An 18,210-nucleotide genomic window follows, 5' to 3' on the forward strand; every position below is an offset into this window, starting at 1 on the left:
CGGCGTCGGAGGCTGAAAGAGCTTTCCTTTGTGACGTCGACCGGAGGAGAGGAGAGCTGAGCTGAGGGGGCGTGGCGTCATGTGACGTCAACGCGCGGTCCCCACTCGAAAGTTGCAGAGCGAAGAAAAGTTGCCAGTGCCACGTCTGCGCGCATTGGGTCAAGGAGAAGGCAATAAGAGAAACAAATATTCTTCTAAACGGACAGCATGTGGCTTCTGCTGGTCAATTGCATCAATCTTTTGCACGCACTCATTTTCACCTTTATGCTGGATTACGCCAGCAGTGCTCTGATCCCAGAAGCTGAAGTGAAAATCGACGTGTTACAAAAGCCTTTCCTCTGTCACAGAAAAACCAAGATCGGTGACAAGTTACTGATACATTACTCTGGATACTTTGAGAATGGGACCATGTTTCATTCCAGGTAAGTCCTTGAGGAGCAAAAAGTTAGATCGTTTGTCATTAATTGTGTCATAAATGAACCCGAGGTGCATATGAATACCATAAACCAGTAATCTATGATTGAATTAATTCAAATCTGGTGAAGCACAAGATCACGAACGTTGGTGCCCTTAAAGTGCGATGAACCTTTTTATTGGACTTAATGTGGCATTCTCGATAATGATTTAGATGATCAACAATCCCTGAGAGATAAAAGTGCCTAACTCTGAGGAAATTGCCTCTTCATCTGAAGTTAACTGAAGATTACAACAAGTCTGTACATGTTTAACGAGAAGTGTATTGTGGCAGAACATGTTTAACGAGGAGTGTATTGTGGCAAAAGCACGAGTTGTATGCAGTTCCATGGGGCTTGACAGCTTCAAGGAGAGATGGAAGAACATAACATGAAACTTCACAGATTTGTTTGTATTGCTCTGGTTAGATGGGTAACCAAGGAGGTGAGGCCTCACTAGGTCCTCCAAATGTACATTGAAAAGGCAGTGATTGGAGGCTGTCCTGAAGTGAAAGTGAGGTGTCCAGTTCAAGAATAAGGGAACAATACCACAGTTGAAGACATCAACTGATTTCAATACCACCAAATAAGTAACTGACACTGCTTTCTACTATATTTGTCCAGTTAACTTCAGACTTTAGAGATATAGCGCAGAAATATGCTGGCCCGCTGACCAATGATTACCCTGTACAATAGCTCTATGCTACACACAGGAACAGTTTAAAATGTTTACCAAAGCCAATTAACCTACAAACCTATCTGTTTTTGGAGTGCGAGAAGAAACTGGAGCATCCGAAGAAAACTTGCGTGGTCACAGGGAGAAGGTACAAACTCCGCACAGAAAGCACACTAGTTAGGATTAAATCCAGGTCTCTGGCACTCTACTGCCGTCCAAAAGACAAAATAAAATCTATTGATTATGGTGGTACCTGGCATTAACACATGGCCGTCTGAAGGGGGGGTGCGTTGGGTGCGACCGCACCTCCTTTTTTTTCCTTGAGAAAAATGTCACCAAAAAAAAATCGAAAATAAAATAAAAAATCAAAGTTTCCACTTTGGAAACGGCCAGTTCTCTGTTCTCTCGTCCCCGGGCGGGAGTGGCTGAATCTGAACCCAACGGCTGTAACCCCAACACCAGTCGCCGCTGCGGCGGAGCCCGCTCCCCTTGCCTCCCCCCGCCGCCGGGCCCCAAACCATCTTACCCCCCACACCACCCCCGCTGGGCCCACGCCACCCCCGCTGAGCTCATGCCACCCCCGCTGAGCCCATGCCACCCCCGCTGGACTCACGCCATCCCCGCTGAGCCCACGCCACCCCCGCTGAGCCCATGCCACCCCCGCTGGGTCTACGCCATCCCCGCTGGGCTCACTCCACCCCTGCTGGGCCCACGACACCCCCGCTGGGTCCACGCCACCCTCGCTGACCCCTGCTGGGTCTACGCCATCCCCGCTGGGCTCACGCCACCCCCGCTGGGCCCACGCCACCCCCACTGACACCCGCTGGGTCCCCGCCACCTCCACGGGGCCCACGCCACCTTCATCCCCCCCCCGTCCGCTGGGCCCGCGCCACCTTCATCTTCGCCCCCCCCCGCAAGAAAGAGGGGAGATGTGAGAGGGGGAAGAGAGAGAGGGGAAGGGAGAGGAGAGAGTCATGGGGAGGGGAGAGGGAAAGGGGGATTATCTTAAGTGAGATTGCAAAATTAAGGTAGGTTTTAGAGCTATTATATTTTCTCCATATGAATAATATTAAACAATATCAAATAATATCAAACAATTGGAACTGCTTTCTTTTCGATAACAATACTGAAAAATATGATTCCATAGTTTGTGACATAAATACACATTTTAATGGGATCATTATATACAGATGTAACATTTCCATTTTGAGATCGGGGGGAGGGGGGCAAATATGCGTCAAGCCGATAGCCTAATCGTTAAAAAGTTAAAAGATAGCCTAATCGATAAAGCGCTGAGAAGAGGAATCAGAGCTGCCAAGGAAAGATACTCTGAGAAGTTGAAGAGCAAGTTCTGAGCTAGTGATGCTTCTTCAGTTTGGAAGGGCATGCAAGAAATCACCAGCTATAAGAGGAAAGCCCCCCACTCTTTGGACAATCGTCAGCTGATGAACAAGCTGAATGAGTATTACTGCAGGCTTGAAAATCAGAAACGTAACCCTGAAACCCCGTCGCCAACAAACACAGCTAGACCCCAGTCTGCAAAGAATGGACCCTGCACCCTCTCCTTCCCATTCACCACTTCACACCTATTAAGGCAAGACTCCAGTATGAAAAGAATGGAACCTTTTCCACCCCACCCAACCACATCACACGCACTCACAGCTTGACCTCAGTCTGCAAAGACTGGGCCCTTCGACACCCACCCCACTCCAATCACCACTTCACGCCCAATGACTGCACCTCCACAGACACCTCTGTCAAGCTTCTCAAGTTTGTGGATGACAAAACCCTGATTGGACTGATCCAGGATGGGGATCTCTGTGCTCTTTTCAGTTTGATATATTTCCTATAACATGGTGCCCAGAACTGAACACAATATTCTAAAGGCGGTCTCACCAACGTCTTATACAACTGCAACATGACCTCCCAACTTCTATACTCAATATTCTGACTGATGAGGACTAAAGTACCAAAATACTTTTTGACCACTTGATATACCTGCGACATGACCTTCAAGGAACCATGCAACCATCAACCATTCCTCTGCCCACCTGGTTAATTGATCCAGATCCTGCTGCAATCTTTCACAACCATCTTCACTATCTGCAAAACCACTCACTTCTGTATCATCAGCAAACTTGCTAATCTTGTCCTGTCCTGTGGCATTTCAGAGTGCTGGAGTAACTCAGCGGGTCGGGTGAATATAGAAGTTGGGAGGTCATGTTGCAGTTGCATAAGAAGTTGGTGAGGCCGCATTCAGAGTATTGTGTTCAGTTCTGGGCACCATGTTATAGGAAAGATGTCATCAAACTGGAAAGGGTATAGTGAAGATTTATGAGGATGTTGCCAGGACTAGAGGGCCAGAGCTATAGGGAGAGGTTGAGTAGGCTGGGACTCTATTTCGTGGAGCCCAGGAGGCTGAGGGATGATCTAATAGAGGTGTATAAAACCATAATTTGAATAGATATGGTTGAGTCTTTTGCCCAGAGTAAGTGAATCGAGGAGCAGAGGACATAAGTTTAAGGTGAAGGGCAAAAGATTTAATAGGAATCTGAGGGGTATGTTTTTCACACAAAGGGTGGTAGGTATATGGAACAAGCTACCAGAGGAGGTAGTTGTGGCAGGGACTATCGCAACATTTAAGAAACAGTTAGACAGGTACATGGATAGGACAGGTTTGGAGGGATATGGATCAAACGTGGGCAGGTGGGACTAGTGCAGATGGGACATGCTGGGCCGAAGGGCCTGTTTCCACACTGTCACCCTATGACTCTATCTTTCCCTCTCAAACCCATTCTCCTGCCTTCTCCCCATTACCTCTGACACCCCTATCAATCAAGAATCTATCAATCTCCTCCTGAAAAATGTCCAGTGACTTGACCTCTACAGCTAGCTGTGGCAATGAATTCCACAGTTGCCACCCTCTGACTTAAGAAATTCCTACTCATCTCCTTCCTAAAGGAATATCTTTTAATTCTGAGGCTGTGGCCATTGGTCCTAGACTCCCACTAGTGGAAACATCCTCTCCAAATCCACTCCATCCAGGTTTTTACCAGGCTGGGACAGACGGCAACAGTTTCACACCGTCCCAAAGCTTGTGTCCTATTCTGCATCACTCAAGGCAGCGGAGACGTTATAGGAGAGGGCAAGCACCGTAACAAAGTAGCTCACGATGGTTTGGGTAACATTCAGGAATGTCTATGCATGGCACATCATGAATATTACTGAAGAACGGTCTTGACCCGAACTATAATCTATACCTTTTCTCCAGAGATGCTGCCTGACCCACTGAGTTACTCCAGCACTCTGTGACATGTCACCTATCCATGTTCTCCACAGATGCTGCCTGACTCACTGAGTTACTCCAGCACTCTGTGATATGTCACCTATCCATGTTCTCCACAGATGCTGCCTGACTCGCTGAGTTACTCCAGCATTCTGTGAAACGTCGCCTATTCATATTCTCCACAGATGCTGCCTGACCCGCTGAGTTACTCCAGCACTTTGTGACTATTTTCCCTTCACCCATCTGCCCAAGCCCACTCTCCTCCCTCCTCTCCTATGTTCCTTTCCACCCATAAACCTCTCTCTGCCTTTAAATTTCACTCCTCTTTCAAATCTGCTCTACTTATCTACATGCATTTTTCTTCTTCACTTTTTAGTCATAGAATGATGCAGTGTGAAAACAGGCCCTTCAGCCCAACTTGCCCACACCGACCGACATGTCCCATCTACACTAGTCCCACTCAAACGCGTTTGGCCCATATCCATCTAAATCTGTCCTATCCGTGTACGTCCAAATGTCTCTTAAACATTAGGATAGTCCCAGCCTTAACTACCTCTTCTGGCAGCTCGTTAAATACACCCAGCACCCTTTGTGTGAAAAAGCTACCTCGGATTCCTGTTAATTTCTGAAATATTGGTCATAAATTTGGTGCAAAAATACTCCAAATTAAGGCTCAGAATGGATCAGAGAGCATCTAAAACCCCTGAGCTTCCAGGGCCCTTAAGTGGGCCCTGGACCCCGGCATCAAGGGACTTCATGCTTGTGATATGTGCAGCACATACATTATTTCACATTACGTTTTTTGTAATCCTGTCATGCCACCCCCCTTTTTGAAAAGCTTTGTATGGGCCTGTAACATATAATAATAATAATGGATGGGATTTATATAGCGCCTTTCTAATACTCAAGGCGCTATACCACATCAAACTTCAAACACGCTTTAAATCTCAGGCATACATCTCATAATTTGTAATCTTCATCTACATCTCATAACATTCAATCTGAACAGCCACATCATCCATCCCATTGCATGACACTCAATACGGCACTTTCTATTTCACAAGGGAATCATGCATAGATGTAGTGTGGACCAGGGTGTCTGCGGATGATTCTGTAGTTAAATTCCATTTCAGCTCCTCAAAAAATGAACCAGCCTATGTCTGTGTGCAGCAGGAGCTGGATGACAATCAACACTAAACTGAAAAATGGCAATGAACATCATCAAGAATTCAATCAGCCAAGTTCAATGATATTGCCAGTACTGCGTATCTTGGAAATGACATCCTTGGAGCTAATATTGACCAGAAACTCAACTCGATGAGTCACACACATAAAATGGCTGTACAAGCTGATCAGTGACTGGATACTGGCGAGTTCCTCCACAAACATCCCGATTCTCTAAAGTTTGTTGGAATCGCCTCAACCACCCCAAATAGTTACACTCGTCACCACTACTATACTGTGTCTGAGATGTATACGTTCTCTGCAGTTACGCGTCTTCCTCGTAAAGGAACAAGGGTAGAAAGTACAGCTACCACATTTCCCTCCACTTCTTGTACTACCCTGACTTGAAATTATATAATCGTTGGTTTATTTTACCTACTGTGCCCTCCATAATGTTTGGGACAAAGAGCCGTCATTTATTTATTTGCCTCTGTACTCCACAATTTGAGATTTGTAATAGAAAAAAAAAATCACATGTGGTTAAAGTGCACATTGTCAGATTTTAATAAAGGGTATTTTTATACATTTTGGTTTCACCATGTGTGTTTATACATAGCTGTTTATACATAGTCCCCCCATTTCAGGGCACCATAATGTTTGGGACACATGGCTTCAGAGGTGTTTGTAATTGCTCCTTAATGCAGGTATAAGAGAGCTCTCAGCACCTACTTTCCCCTAGTCTTCCATCACCTTTGAAAACTTTTATTGCTGTTTATCAACATGAGGACCAAAGTTGTGCCAATGAAAGTAAAATAAGCCATTATGACACTGAGAAACGTGAATAAAACTGTGAGAGACATCAGCCAAACCTTAGTCTTACCAAAATCAATTGTTTGGAACATCATAAAGAAGAAAGAGAGCACTAATGAGCTTACTAATCGCAAAGGGACTGACAGGCCAAGGAAGACCTCCACCGCTGATGACAGAAGAATTCTCTCTATAATAAAGAAAAAACCCAAACACCTGATGGACAGATGAAAAACACTCTTCAGGAGTCGGGTGTGGATTTGTCAATGACCACTGTCCGCAGAAGACTTCATGAACAGAAATACAGAGGCTACATCGCAAGATGCAAACCACTGGTTAGCTGCAAAAATAGGATGGCCAGGTTACAGTTTGCTAAGAAATACTTAAAAGAGCAACCACAGTTCTGGAAAAAGGTCTTGTGGGACAGATGAGGTGAAGATTAACTTCCATCAGAGTGATGGCAAGAGGAAAATATGGAGGAGAGAATGAACTGCCCAAGATCCATAGCATACCACCTCATCTGTGAAACATGATGGTGGGCTGTTATGGCCTGGGCATGTATGGCTGCTGAAGGTACTGGCTCAATTATCTTTATTGATGATACAACTGCTGATGGTAGTAGCATAATGAATTCTGAAGTGTATAGATACATCCCATCTGCTCAAGTTCAAACAAATGCTTAAAAACTCATTGGCCAGCAGTTCACTCTACAGCAAGACAATGATCCCAAACATACTGCTAAAGCAACAAAGGAGTTTTTCCAAGCTAAAAAATGGTCAATTCTTGAGTGGGCAAATCAATAACCCTATCTGAACCCAATTGAGCATGCCTTTTATATGCTGAAGAGAAAACTGAAGGTGACTAGCCCCCAAAACAAGCATGAGCTAAAGATGGCTGCAATACAGGTCTGGCAGCCATCACCAGAGAAGACACCCAACAACTGGTGATGTCCATGAATCGCAGACTTCAAGCAGTCATTGCATGTAAAGGATATGCAACAAAATACTAAACATGACTACTTTCATTTACATGACATTGCTGTGTCCCAAACACTATGGTGCCCTGAAATGGGGGGGAACTATGTATAAACACTGCTGTAATTTTTACATGGTGAAACCAAAATGTACAAAAATGGCCTTTATTAAAATTTGACAATGTGCACTTTAACCACATGTGATTTTTCTTTTGGTTTTCTATTACAAATCTCAAATTGTGGAGTACAGAGGCAAATAAATAAATGATGGGTCTTTGTCCCAGACATTATGGAGGGCCCTGTACATAAGTACTGGAACTTGTCATTCCAACTGCACTCTGAAAGTACCATAGCTAGAAGAACACCAGCATCACTGCTTGTCTTCTAAAAGGCAGATATGATAGCCAATAAATTGTACTCTTTGTAAAGTTTCTGACCTTCTAAATGAAAAGCAAATGAGAAATTTTCAAGGATAAAGGAACATTGTTTAAAATCAAAGGGATTGAAAAGATGTTTTTTTCCACTTCACAAAAGAATATCGTCCAAAAATACTGACATGCTTGGACAATTGGAACATTTGAGCTTGAGTAGTTCATGTTGATGTGATTGTCACCAAACTGCTCAACCATGGGAGTAAGGTCAGATTTCAATGTGGTCATGTTGTTTCTTTTGTTTCTTCAATGAACGTAATTGTTCCTGCTTCTGTGTCAGTCAAGATTCAGTTTGTGGTAATCTTGCCTACGAGTCAGTAGGTTGTGGGTTTCAAAACAAACTCCAGCTTAAATGCAAAATGCAGGCAACACCATTGCAGTGAGAGGTTGGCCGATGAGTACATGTTTGAGTCAGCCTATATTATGTGCTGTCTTCGCTCACAGCTGGACACAGACCTATATCACTGTTCTGCAGAAGAGACGGAAAGTTATACCCAATGTTACAAAGTGCTGAATATGTGCTTTTATTACTCTAATCGATATTGAACCTTGCTGTGCACAAATATCATCTGTGATATTCAATATATCACAACAGAGCTACACATCAAAACTACATAGTTGCAGTAAAGTTCTTTGGGACGTTGGAAAAAAAGCGCTCCAGTTCTTGACTCTTCCGAATTTGTAAATGTTTCACAGTTTTAAGAAGTCAGTTTTTCCCAAAGATACTAGAGGAGCTCCTCTAGTATCTTTGGTTTTTCCACAGTTCTGACATTTCGATTAAGTATCTTTATGGGAATATCTTTCTATTAATATCTAAGGTATAATGACTTCATAATTGTAAAAGGTTACATTGTTGTGTATCTCTTTGCTTTGCATTGTCTTTTCTTGCAGCAAAACTGTATCTGCTTATTGCATCTGTGGTCCCCACTTTGCTGCTAAGTATATTTTATATTATTTCAGTCATTCTAGCAACGATGGCCAACCAGTTTGGTTCACACTTGGGATTAAAGAATCGCTCACAGGTTGGGATAAAGGATTAGGTGAAATGTGTTCTGGAGAGAAGAGGAAACTTGTCATCCCACCTGCCTTAGCCTTCGGAAAAGAAGGAAGAGGTATTGTACCCAGCATTAGGTTTAGATGAGGTATATGAATTTATTATGTATGATCCAGACATTTTGTATTATTTCTGCAGTTTTGATCTTCTATCCACAAAACTACAAGATAATGAAATGTTGTGTACATGAGATGCCTGGGTGAAATCAGGTGAGATGTTTTGTACGATTCCAGAAGTTTGAGGATAACCATACATGATAAATGTGGTTTCACATAACCAAAATGGTAATGTTTGGATTATTTTTCTATTTAATAAACTTTCAACATGTGAATATTACAGCATCAATAACTATACTTAGAGTTGTTTCCTATTGAGCAGTCTTGTATTGGATCCAGTATATCATAGTTTCAAGTTGGTAACCTGGTGCAAGTTCAAGAGATGAGAGTTTGGTAGCTTTATAATGCAAGGAACAGTGAATAAAGTTCAATAACATCAGTCTATTCTAAACTTCAGCAACAGGTTTAATATAATGAAAGGAATGTTTTCTGAGACTACTCGAGCTCTCATTCTTTTAACAGATTATCTATTTGTTACTAAACCTAGCACTGTAATTATCAAAGCAAATAGATTTTGTATTTTAACCAAAGTATCTTGCATGTGGCCTTTGTCTACTAATGTACTCAACGATTGCTAACATATACAGTTGTTACAGTGTTGACAATTACATTACTAACAATTTAATATTCTTTTTGTTTGGTTAACAGCTAACATGCTCATGCATATTCATTGCCTTTGAATTGAAACCTCCATACAGAGTGACATTTGCATGCTGATTTTGGCAGTTGTGATTGTTTTACTTCATGGTAAGGCTGGCTACAAGTGCATGAGAAAATAGGGAGATAAGCTAAAATAATGCCATCTATCTCAATAGTGGATGATACTTGGAAATCAAAGTGGTGATGTTGACAAGATCCACTGTGCACGCGATGTTGTTGCCCTAATTTGAATTCTCAGTCTGATTCAACCTCGTATTTATATGAAACCTGCAAAATCTGGATGAAAGTGTGGTATATTATAAATTTAAGGATTTAACAATTGTTTAAAATAAAACAATTGCCATTAAGATTTATCCCCCTTTTTATAATCTTGATTCCATATACAGGTAATTCTGCTATAACATGTGTTTCCATAATGCATGTTGGACATATTGCCAGTGGTGAGCAATATTTGCACGGCATGGGCTAAATTGATAATAACACAAATTTAATTGGGAACTAGAGAACCTTTTAAAGTTGGAAGATTGACGAGTTGAAAAAAGCTGTTTTTACACAGTATAGTGAAAAAAAGGTTTCCATCATTTACCCCACAGCAGTAATAAGATAACATTGTCTCTTAAGAATATAGCTGCCATTTTCACCACAGGTGGCCATTGAAATTGACTAGCAACTGCTATTGACAGTGTGTGCAACAATACTTCTGTTCTGTTGTTTTGCACAATCTGGCAAGCATTCCTACTTTCATTTCACTATACATCTTGTATGTGTGTGGTGAAAATTGACTTGACTTATTAAATAATGATTCACAGCAATATTTTTAGCTTGCAGTACTAAAAATATATTGGCTGTTGTAGAAACCTCTATTTTTAATAAATGGGTAGTGGAAAAATAACTATATTGTGAGCCTTGCACACTTTAGTTCACAATTCCCTTTTCCCCAGTGACACAATTGTCTTGTAATGCAATTTTGTTTTATAATACAAAGTTTCTTAGGAAAGCAATGAGTACTTTAAAGCAGAATTATCTAAATATCTTGGTGGTCATGTCATCAGACAATTATATTATATAATGATTAACAAATATACAATGCCTCATGATGTTTTTCAGTTAATTGTGTCATTACATTCCGAACACAAGTAAATTTAATAAATATACTATATTTTACAGGTAAAATACCACCTGAAAGCACTTTGATATTTGAAATTGAGCTTCTGGAGATCAAAAGTGGCCCACGGTCTCATGATTCATTCCAAAATATGGACCTTGATGATGATTGGAAATTATCGAGACAAGAGGTAAATTTTTATCTTTAATATAATTCATAAACGGAAAATGCTAGGAATACTTAGCAGGCCAATCAGCATCTGTGGGAAGAGATTTAACGTTTCAGGTCTAATCATCCTGACCTGCTGTGTATTTGCAGCATTTTCTGTTTTTAGATTAGATTTCTAGCATCTGCAGTTTGTTTATTTCTGTCGTGTATTTTGATTCCTGTCAATTATTTAAATATGCTCCTTCACTTCAGAATTCCTTTGCATGCTTCAAGGAAGATTTTTAAATATGATTGCTTAAACTCTCCATACCATTTTACATTTTCACAGACCTGTGGAGCCGTCAAATTTAAACAAATTAGAAGAGAAACTCCATCTGTTCCAATAGAAATAAATATACTTTCAATGTTGCAGGAGCGTGTTAAGTGGGGATAATAAACTTACTCTGTTATGCATTCTTTCTGCACTTTTGGGAAGTGGGGCTGCCAGAATGACAGTAAGGATTTTCATTAGAATCAGATGGCTGTGCTCCAGATTACATGTTCAGAACAAGGACAATATCAACTTGGGATGGAATACTTTATTGTCACATGTGACTAGGCACAGTGAAATCCTTTGCTGCATACCCAATGTAAACAAATAGCAGCCACCTACGGCGTTGACAAATTTACAAAGCACAACTTAAATGTGTAACTGATTCACGGAACAACCATCACCAGACGAAAAAAAGGACCAGTTTCTGCACTGTTTCTCTGAACTGGCCACCTAACAATGAAAGGTAAGTAATGTTGGGAGTCCAGAAATGTGTAAGAAGGTATTGCAAACGCTGGATTAATCCGAAGAATGACACAAAAAGCTGGAGTAACTCAGCGGGACAGGTAGCAACCCTGGAGAGAAGGAATGGGTGACGTTTCAGGATGAGACCCTTCTTCTGACTGGTTAGGGGCAAGGGAAACAAGAGATATAGACGGTGATGTGGAAAGATAAAGAATAATGAATGGAAGATATGCTGGGGAACCATGCATCTGAGATGTTCTCATTCTTTAGGGAACGGGGGTTCCCCTCTCCCATCATAGATGAGGCCCTCACTCGTGTCTCCTCGGTACCCTGCAGCTCCACCTCCCCCTAGTCGCAACAGAGACAGAGTCCCCCTAGTCCTTACCTTCCACCCCATCAGCCATCGCATGCAACACATACTCCTCCGAAATTTCTGCCACCTCCAACGGGATCCCACCGCTAGCCACATTTTCCCCTTTCCGCCTTCCGCAGAGACCATTCCCTCGGCAACTCCCTGGTTAACTCATCCCATCCGACCCAAACCACCACCTCTCCAGGTACCTTCCCCTGCAAACGCAGAAGTTGCAACACCGGTCGCTATGTCCAGGGGCCCCTACAGTCCTTTCAGGTTAAGCAGAGGTTCATTCGCACCTCCTCCAACCTCATCTACTGTATCTGTTGTTTAAGATGTGGACACTTATACATCGGCGAGACCAAATGATCATTTCGCGGAACACCTTCGCTCAGCCCGAGTGAGCCAACCTGATCTCCCAGTTGCTGGACACTTTAATTCTTCTTCCCATTCCCACACAGACCTTTCTGTCCTCGGTCTCCTCCATTGCCAGAGTGAGGCTAAACGCAAATTGGAGGAACAGCATCTCCTATCTTACAGCCCAGTGGTATGAATATTGATTTATTTCACTTCAGGTAGCCCTGGTATTCCCTCTCTCTATCACTCCCCCATACGTTGCATTAGCTTCTCATTTTCACCCTACTCTCCCTACAAACAGCTTACAATGGCCTGTGTCCTTTATCATTGTTACTTTTTTGCCTATCTTTCATTCATTGTTCTTTATCTCTCCACATCACTGTCTATATCTCATGTTTCCCTTATCCTTAACCAGTCCGCAGAAGGGTCTCAACCCGAAACGTAGCCCATTCCTTCCCTCCAGAGGTGCTGCCTGTCCCGCTGAGTTACTCCGGCTTTCTGTGTCTATCCTGGGAGTCCAGAAGTTGATTGATTTCTAGATCCTCAACTTCCTCATCCACAGACCACAGTCTGTCCCTATTGATGGAAATGTGTCATCCTCGATTACAATCAGCACGGGGGCACCTCAAGGCTGCGTACTCAGCCCCCTGCTGTACTCACTCTATACTCATGACTGTGTAGCCGGACATAGTGTGAACTCCATCATCAAGTTCGCCGATGACACTACTGTTGTGGGACAAATTACTGATGGTGATGAGTCAGTATGGAAGTGAGATCGACCAATTGACCAAATGGTGCCAGCACAACAACCTGGCTCTCAACACCAGCAAAGCCATGGAACTGATTGTGGACTTTGGAAGGGGTAGGATAGGAACCCACAATCCCGTTTATATCCCCTTCACATTCCTGGGCGTGCATATTTCCGAAGATCTTTTCTGGTCTCAGCACACTGATGCAATTATAAAGAATGCACATCAGCGCTACTTCCTGAGAAAATTAAGGAGAGTCGGTATGTCAAGGAGGACTCTCGCAAATTTCTACAGGTCCACAGTAGAGAGCATGCTGACCGGTTGCATTGTGGCTTGGTTCGGCATCTCGAACGTCCAGGAGCGGGGGAAAAAATGCAGAAAGTTGTGACCACTGCCCAGTCCATCATTGGCTTTGACCTCCCCACCATCGAAGGGATATATTGCAGTCACTGCCTCAAAAAGGCTGCCGACATCATCAAAGACCCACACCATCCTGGCCACACATTCATCTCTGTGTTGCCATCAGGAAGAAGGTACAGGAGCTTGAAATCTAGATCATCCAGGTTCAGGAACACCTCATCCCCACAGCCATCAGGCTATTAAACATGACATCAAACAATCTCTGAACAATAACAGTCTATTATTGCTATTGCACTTTATCTGTTTATTTATTGTGTGTGTGTGTGTGTGTGTGTATATATATAGATGGTCGATGGTATATAGACACACTGAACTTTTATCTCCTGTTCTATATTACATTTACATATTTTGTTGTGCTGCAGCAAGCAAGAATTTCATTGTCCTCTCTGGGACAAATGACAATAAAACTCTCTTGACTCTTGAAGGTTCGAAGAAGCCTCCTGACGAGAAATGTCACCCATCCTTTTTCTCCAGAGATACAGCCTGACCTGCTGAGTTACTTACTCCAGCACTTTGTGTATATCTGGTATAAACCAGCATCTGCAGTTTTTTGTTTCTGCAAGAGGATTTTTAGTTTGGGGAGAAAAACCATTTAAAAATAATTACATTTATATTTTCTTGGGAGGAAGGGTCCAATTGTACCATGCCCCAAGGCTTGCCACCATTCACACCCTCTCCCCACACTACAATCACCACCACAGTTTTTAATTAATCTTTCTGGTTCTGACAGACACATCACTATTGTCTCCATTTATGAGCAGGTGCCCATTATTGCATTCCTTTATATACTATCATGTTAATTTAAGCTTGAGCTGACACAGGAATGTATGCAAACTCTCACCCACAAAACAGTTTGAAATATGTAAAATATTTTTTTCACTCTTTCCAAAATTGCAAAAAATTGGCTTTTTTAATATTTGATCATTCTATAATTTAGATTGCATGCCTTTGAAAGTTTCTGTTCAATTAATTAGACTATATTTGCTACAGGTGAAAGAATATCTACGCAGTGAATTTGATAAGTATGGAATTGATCATAATGAAACCCATCAGGAGATTATGGTAAATGATATCTTTAAAAATGAAGATGAGGATGAAGATGGATACATCTCTGCCAGAGAATTTACTTATAAACACGATGAACTGTAAACATAATTCAGTGCGGTTTCCTATCAGTGGTTTTGGACCTTGCATTGCTAATGTTAATGGAAAGAGAATCACTCCATTACAAAGTGACCAGATGCGTAAAGATTGTTTTAAATGTTTTTGATTAAGTCAATATGATGAATTATCACGAAGAAAAGATTCCTTTAAAGAAATGTTTCACCTTGTGGTCTTGATTTAAAATAAATTAATCATTTCTGTGCTTTACCAAAGCACACTTTGACATATCTAAAGACACTGCATGTGTATATTTATAAATAAAGCTATTTGACAGCAGTACAGTTATTTAGAAAATTATTTTCTTACCTCTTTATCCCATCCCTACCACACTGACCATGTTTGGTTAAATTAAAACTTTTTTTTCTATGTCAGTTAAGAATGCAATTATTGTTTGTAATTTGGTGAATGATTTGTTCCAACATAATTGAATTACTCAGGGTGCTCCTGCAGCCAATGAATTGTAGCATCCAAATTTTATTCTGATGTCAATCTTTGCCTCCACTATTGTCAAAGTCTATTCCATATGTCATTCTCTTTACCATATACAGAGCTTTATGTTTTAAATTGGTCTTCAAATTAATACAAATCCATTTCTCCTTGTCCCGCATTCAGAGTATACAGTGAGATCATTTTATTTATGCGCACATACTTTTCAATTCCTCCCGTCACACCTTGCACATCCCTAACTTTTATTCATAGCTCAGACGTTTACATCCGTTTTGTGGCTGTACCTTTTACTTAAATGTCTGGCTGAGCAACTGTATATGGGTTCCATGTCCAAGATGTGTAAAGTTTATTGCAATGTCTGATGACATTTTTACCTTTTTTTACCTTCTATCATTGTAATTTACAATTCTTTTGTCTTTATGCTTTGCATTGTTTCAATATTATGTAGTTTAGAACGTCTTGTACTTTAAATATTCAGATTACAAACAATGTCTGATCCTTTTTTCCCCAATGAGAACAACATTTAGTACTGCTGCAAAAGTCAACATTTCTACATTTGCTTTTATTGTGAAATAAATTATGTAAGCATTGCATGTGGAATTGTATACAGTTATTAAAAAATATCATTAACGTTTAAAAAGTAAGATGAAAGTAATAAACTGTTTACGGCTCAATAGCCTTTGATAGTATTTTTTAGCCAGCAACATTGTATATTTAATTCTGTTTACAAATTTGGGTACTTAAATGCATATTGTTACATATTTTACTGTGATTTGTTATTTGACTTGTTTGAGAAATCACATAATCGAAATAAGAATAAGGGCTCTTAAAAATCGGAGTCAGGGGATATGGGGAGAAGGCAGGAATGGGGTACTGATTGGGGATGATCAGCCATGATATTAACTTACTCTGCTGTGGAGACAACTTGGAACAGCTCCTGGATAGTATGGAAAAGGAATTGAGCAGGATGAAGATCTGGTTTGACGAAAATAAACTCACATTGAATTTAAGTAAAACAAAATTCATAATATTTGGAAATCAATCAACCAACACAGAAAAAAAGCTCATGATAAATGGCACAGAAATAGAAAGAGTATCTGAAATAAAATTTCTTGGAGTATTAATTGACAACAAATTAACTTGGAAACCTCACATAAATTATATTAAAGCCAAAATATCCAAATCAATTGCAATACTGTACTGAATAAAGCCAGAGACCTACTAAATCAAGCCTCCTTGTATATGTTGTACTGCTCCCTCATACTCCCATACATGATCTATTGTGTGGAGGTATGGGGGAACACATACAAAACAAATACACATACAATCTTCATCCTCCAAAAAAGAGCAATACGAATTATACATAAAACCACCTGCAATCAACAAAACCATTATTTATCAGACTAAAAACATTAAAATTTCAAGATCTGACAGATTATAAAACTATCCAAATTATGTTCAAAGCAGCTAATCATCAATTGCCTTGTAATATGTTGTTCCAACGGAGAGAAAGCAAACACAACCTGAGAGGAACCTATATATTCAAAAAACCGGCAATAAGAACTAATGCAAAACTCCATTGTGTTACAGCAAAGGGTGTTAGTCTCTGGAATAACTGCCATGATGAGCTGAAAAAATGTAAGACTCTATTCAAACTAAAAACACTCTTCAGAAACAAAAGATTGAATGGTTATGAGCTGGACCAGTGATTTTCTTTTCTATTTGGTTATTTCTTGTTTGTGGACTGTTCAACAGATTTTGGGTCCATTTGTTCCCATTATTTTGTTTTTTCCATGAAAATGAATAGAAAATAAGATGGGGTAGGACCAGAAAAGTTTTCGAACTTCTTCTTACCCCTTTTGAACATGAACGATATTATTTGAGTTACTTATTTGTTTGTTTTCCTTTGTGTTTTATTTTCTTTTTTTATTCCTTACAAGTTTATTTGTGCTTGTATTTTTTAACATGTTCAATAAATTAATAAAGTAAGTAGTAAAAAAAAATGGCGGTGCTGGCTCGAAGGGCTGAATGGTCTACTCCTGCACCTATTGTCTATTGTCTAAAAGCTGTATATGTTTAGTCAATTAATTGTCTGCATGAAGAAGATAGAACCAAAACAATTGCATTCTTACCATGATTTCTGAGGGATTCTAGGTACCCTATGTCTATTGTAGTTAAAACCTCTGTTTGACAGCATTTAAAAAAATGATAAATGATTCCATCCCTATCAGAAGAAATTCAATCTTTCAAACCAGTGAACTAGCATTAACTATTATCTGTTATATATTCTGTAAGTATTCAAAGATTAAAAGGGCGATGTTTTCAAGCTTAAGCGTTCCTCCAGTCACTTAAATTAGAGTAGAACAAAAACATGGACAACTCAATACCAACAGATGGTTTGGCATAAAGTCAGAAGTTAGTGTAAATGTCCACAAAGCTAACTGGTCCTGAAACGCTTTTGGAATCATTCCAAGTCAGCGCCCTGATTCCATTGTACTACCATACCCAAAATTTTTGTTGTTATCCTCTTCAAATCCATCACCAGATCTGGATATAGGTCTGTACCTGCTGTAAGCTGGTTCACATTATCCATCTGAAAGTTTCTCATAGATTTGTATAAAATGTTCTGCGGTCTCTGTCTTTAGTCAGATGATTTCCTTCCTCATCTCTGCTACATCTCACTCTCAAATATGTTCACTTTCATTTTGCCCCCCCCCCCCCCCCCCCCATACCTTTGGTACATATTGACCTATTATTCCAAGACTTTATTTTAAATTTGGTCAAATGATGCATTGATGTTTATAAAAGTCACTCTGTGCCTATGAAATTTAGATATTTTGTTTGTGTCCAGACCAAGGCTGTAATGAGATATGAAATGGAATTGTCATGGCAGAACACAATTTGAACGTCAACAAGCATGTTGAAGATGATGGAGTTACGGACATTTTCAACCTCTCACTTCTGAGGTCTGAGGTCCCCACCTGCTTTAAAAGGGCATCAATTATACCGGTGCCCAAGAAGAGTAAGGTGACGTGCCTCAATGACTATCGACCA

At 40.6% G+C, this 18,210-nt stretch overlaps 1 protein-coding gene across 1 annotated transcript; it reads left to right on the top strand.

The window, feature by feature from the left end:
- The first annotated feature begins 67 nt into the window (after window positions 1-67).
- On the top strand, window positions 68-15,917 carry fkbp14 (FKBP prolyl isomerase 14). The gene is made up of 4 exons (XM_033047336.1): window positions 68-422; window positions 8,750-8,901; window positions 10,787-10,914; window positions 14,536-15,917. The coding sequence occupies exons 1-4, from the start codon at window positions 208-210 to the stop codon at window positions 14,692-14,694; spliced, it is 654 nt and encodes a 217-aa protein (XP_032903227.1). The 5' UTR covers window positions 68-207; the 3' UTR covers window positions 14,695-15,917.
- The last annotated feature ends 2,293 nt before the right edge of the window (window positions 15,918-18,210 follow it).

The sequence above is a fragment of the Amblyraja radiata genome, chromosome 2 (genome assembly GCF_010909765.2).
Source record: "Amblyraja radiata isolate CabotCenter1 chromosome 2, sAmbRad1.1.pri, whole genome shotgun sequence".
NCBI classification, from domain to species: Eukaryota; Metazoa; Chordata; class Chondrichthyes; order Rajiformes; family Rajidae; genus Amblyraja; species Amblyraja radiata.

Coding starts and splice junctions, on each gene's coding strand:
- fkbp14 (XM_033047336.1), top strand. CDS start 208: ATGTGGCTTCTGCTGGTCAATTGCATCAATCTTTTGCACGCACTCATT. Junction 8,902..10,786: donor CTTCGGAAAAGAAGGAAGAG/GTATTGTACCCA, acceptor TATATTTTACAG/GTAAAATACCACCTGAAAGC. Junction 10,915..14,535: donor GGAAATTATCGAGACAAGAG/GTAAATTTTTAT, acceptor TATTTGCTACAG/GTGAAAGAATATCTACGCAG.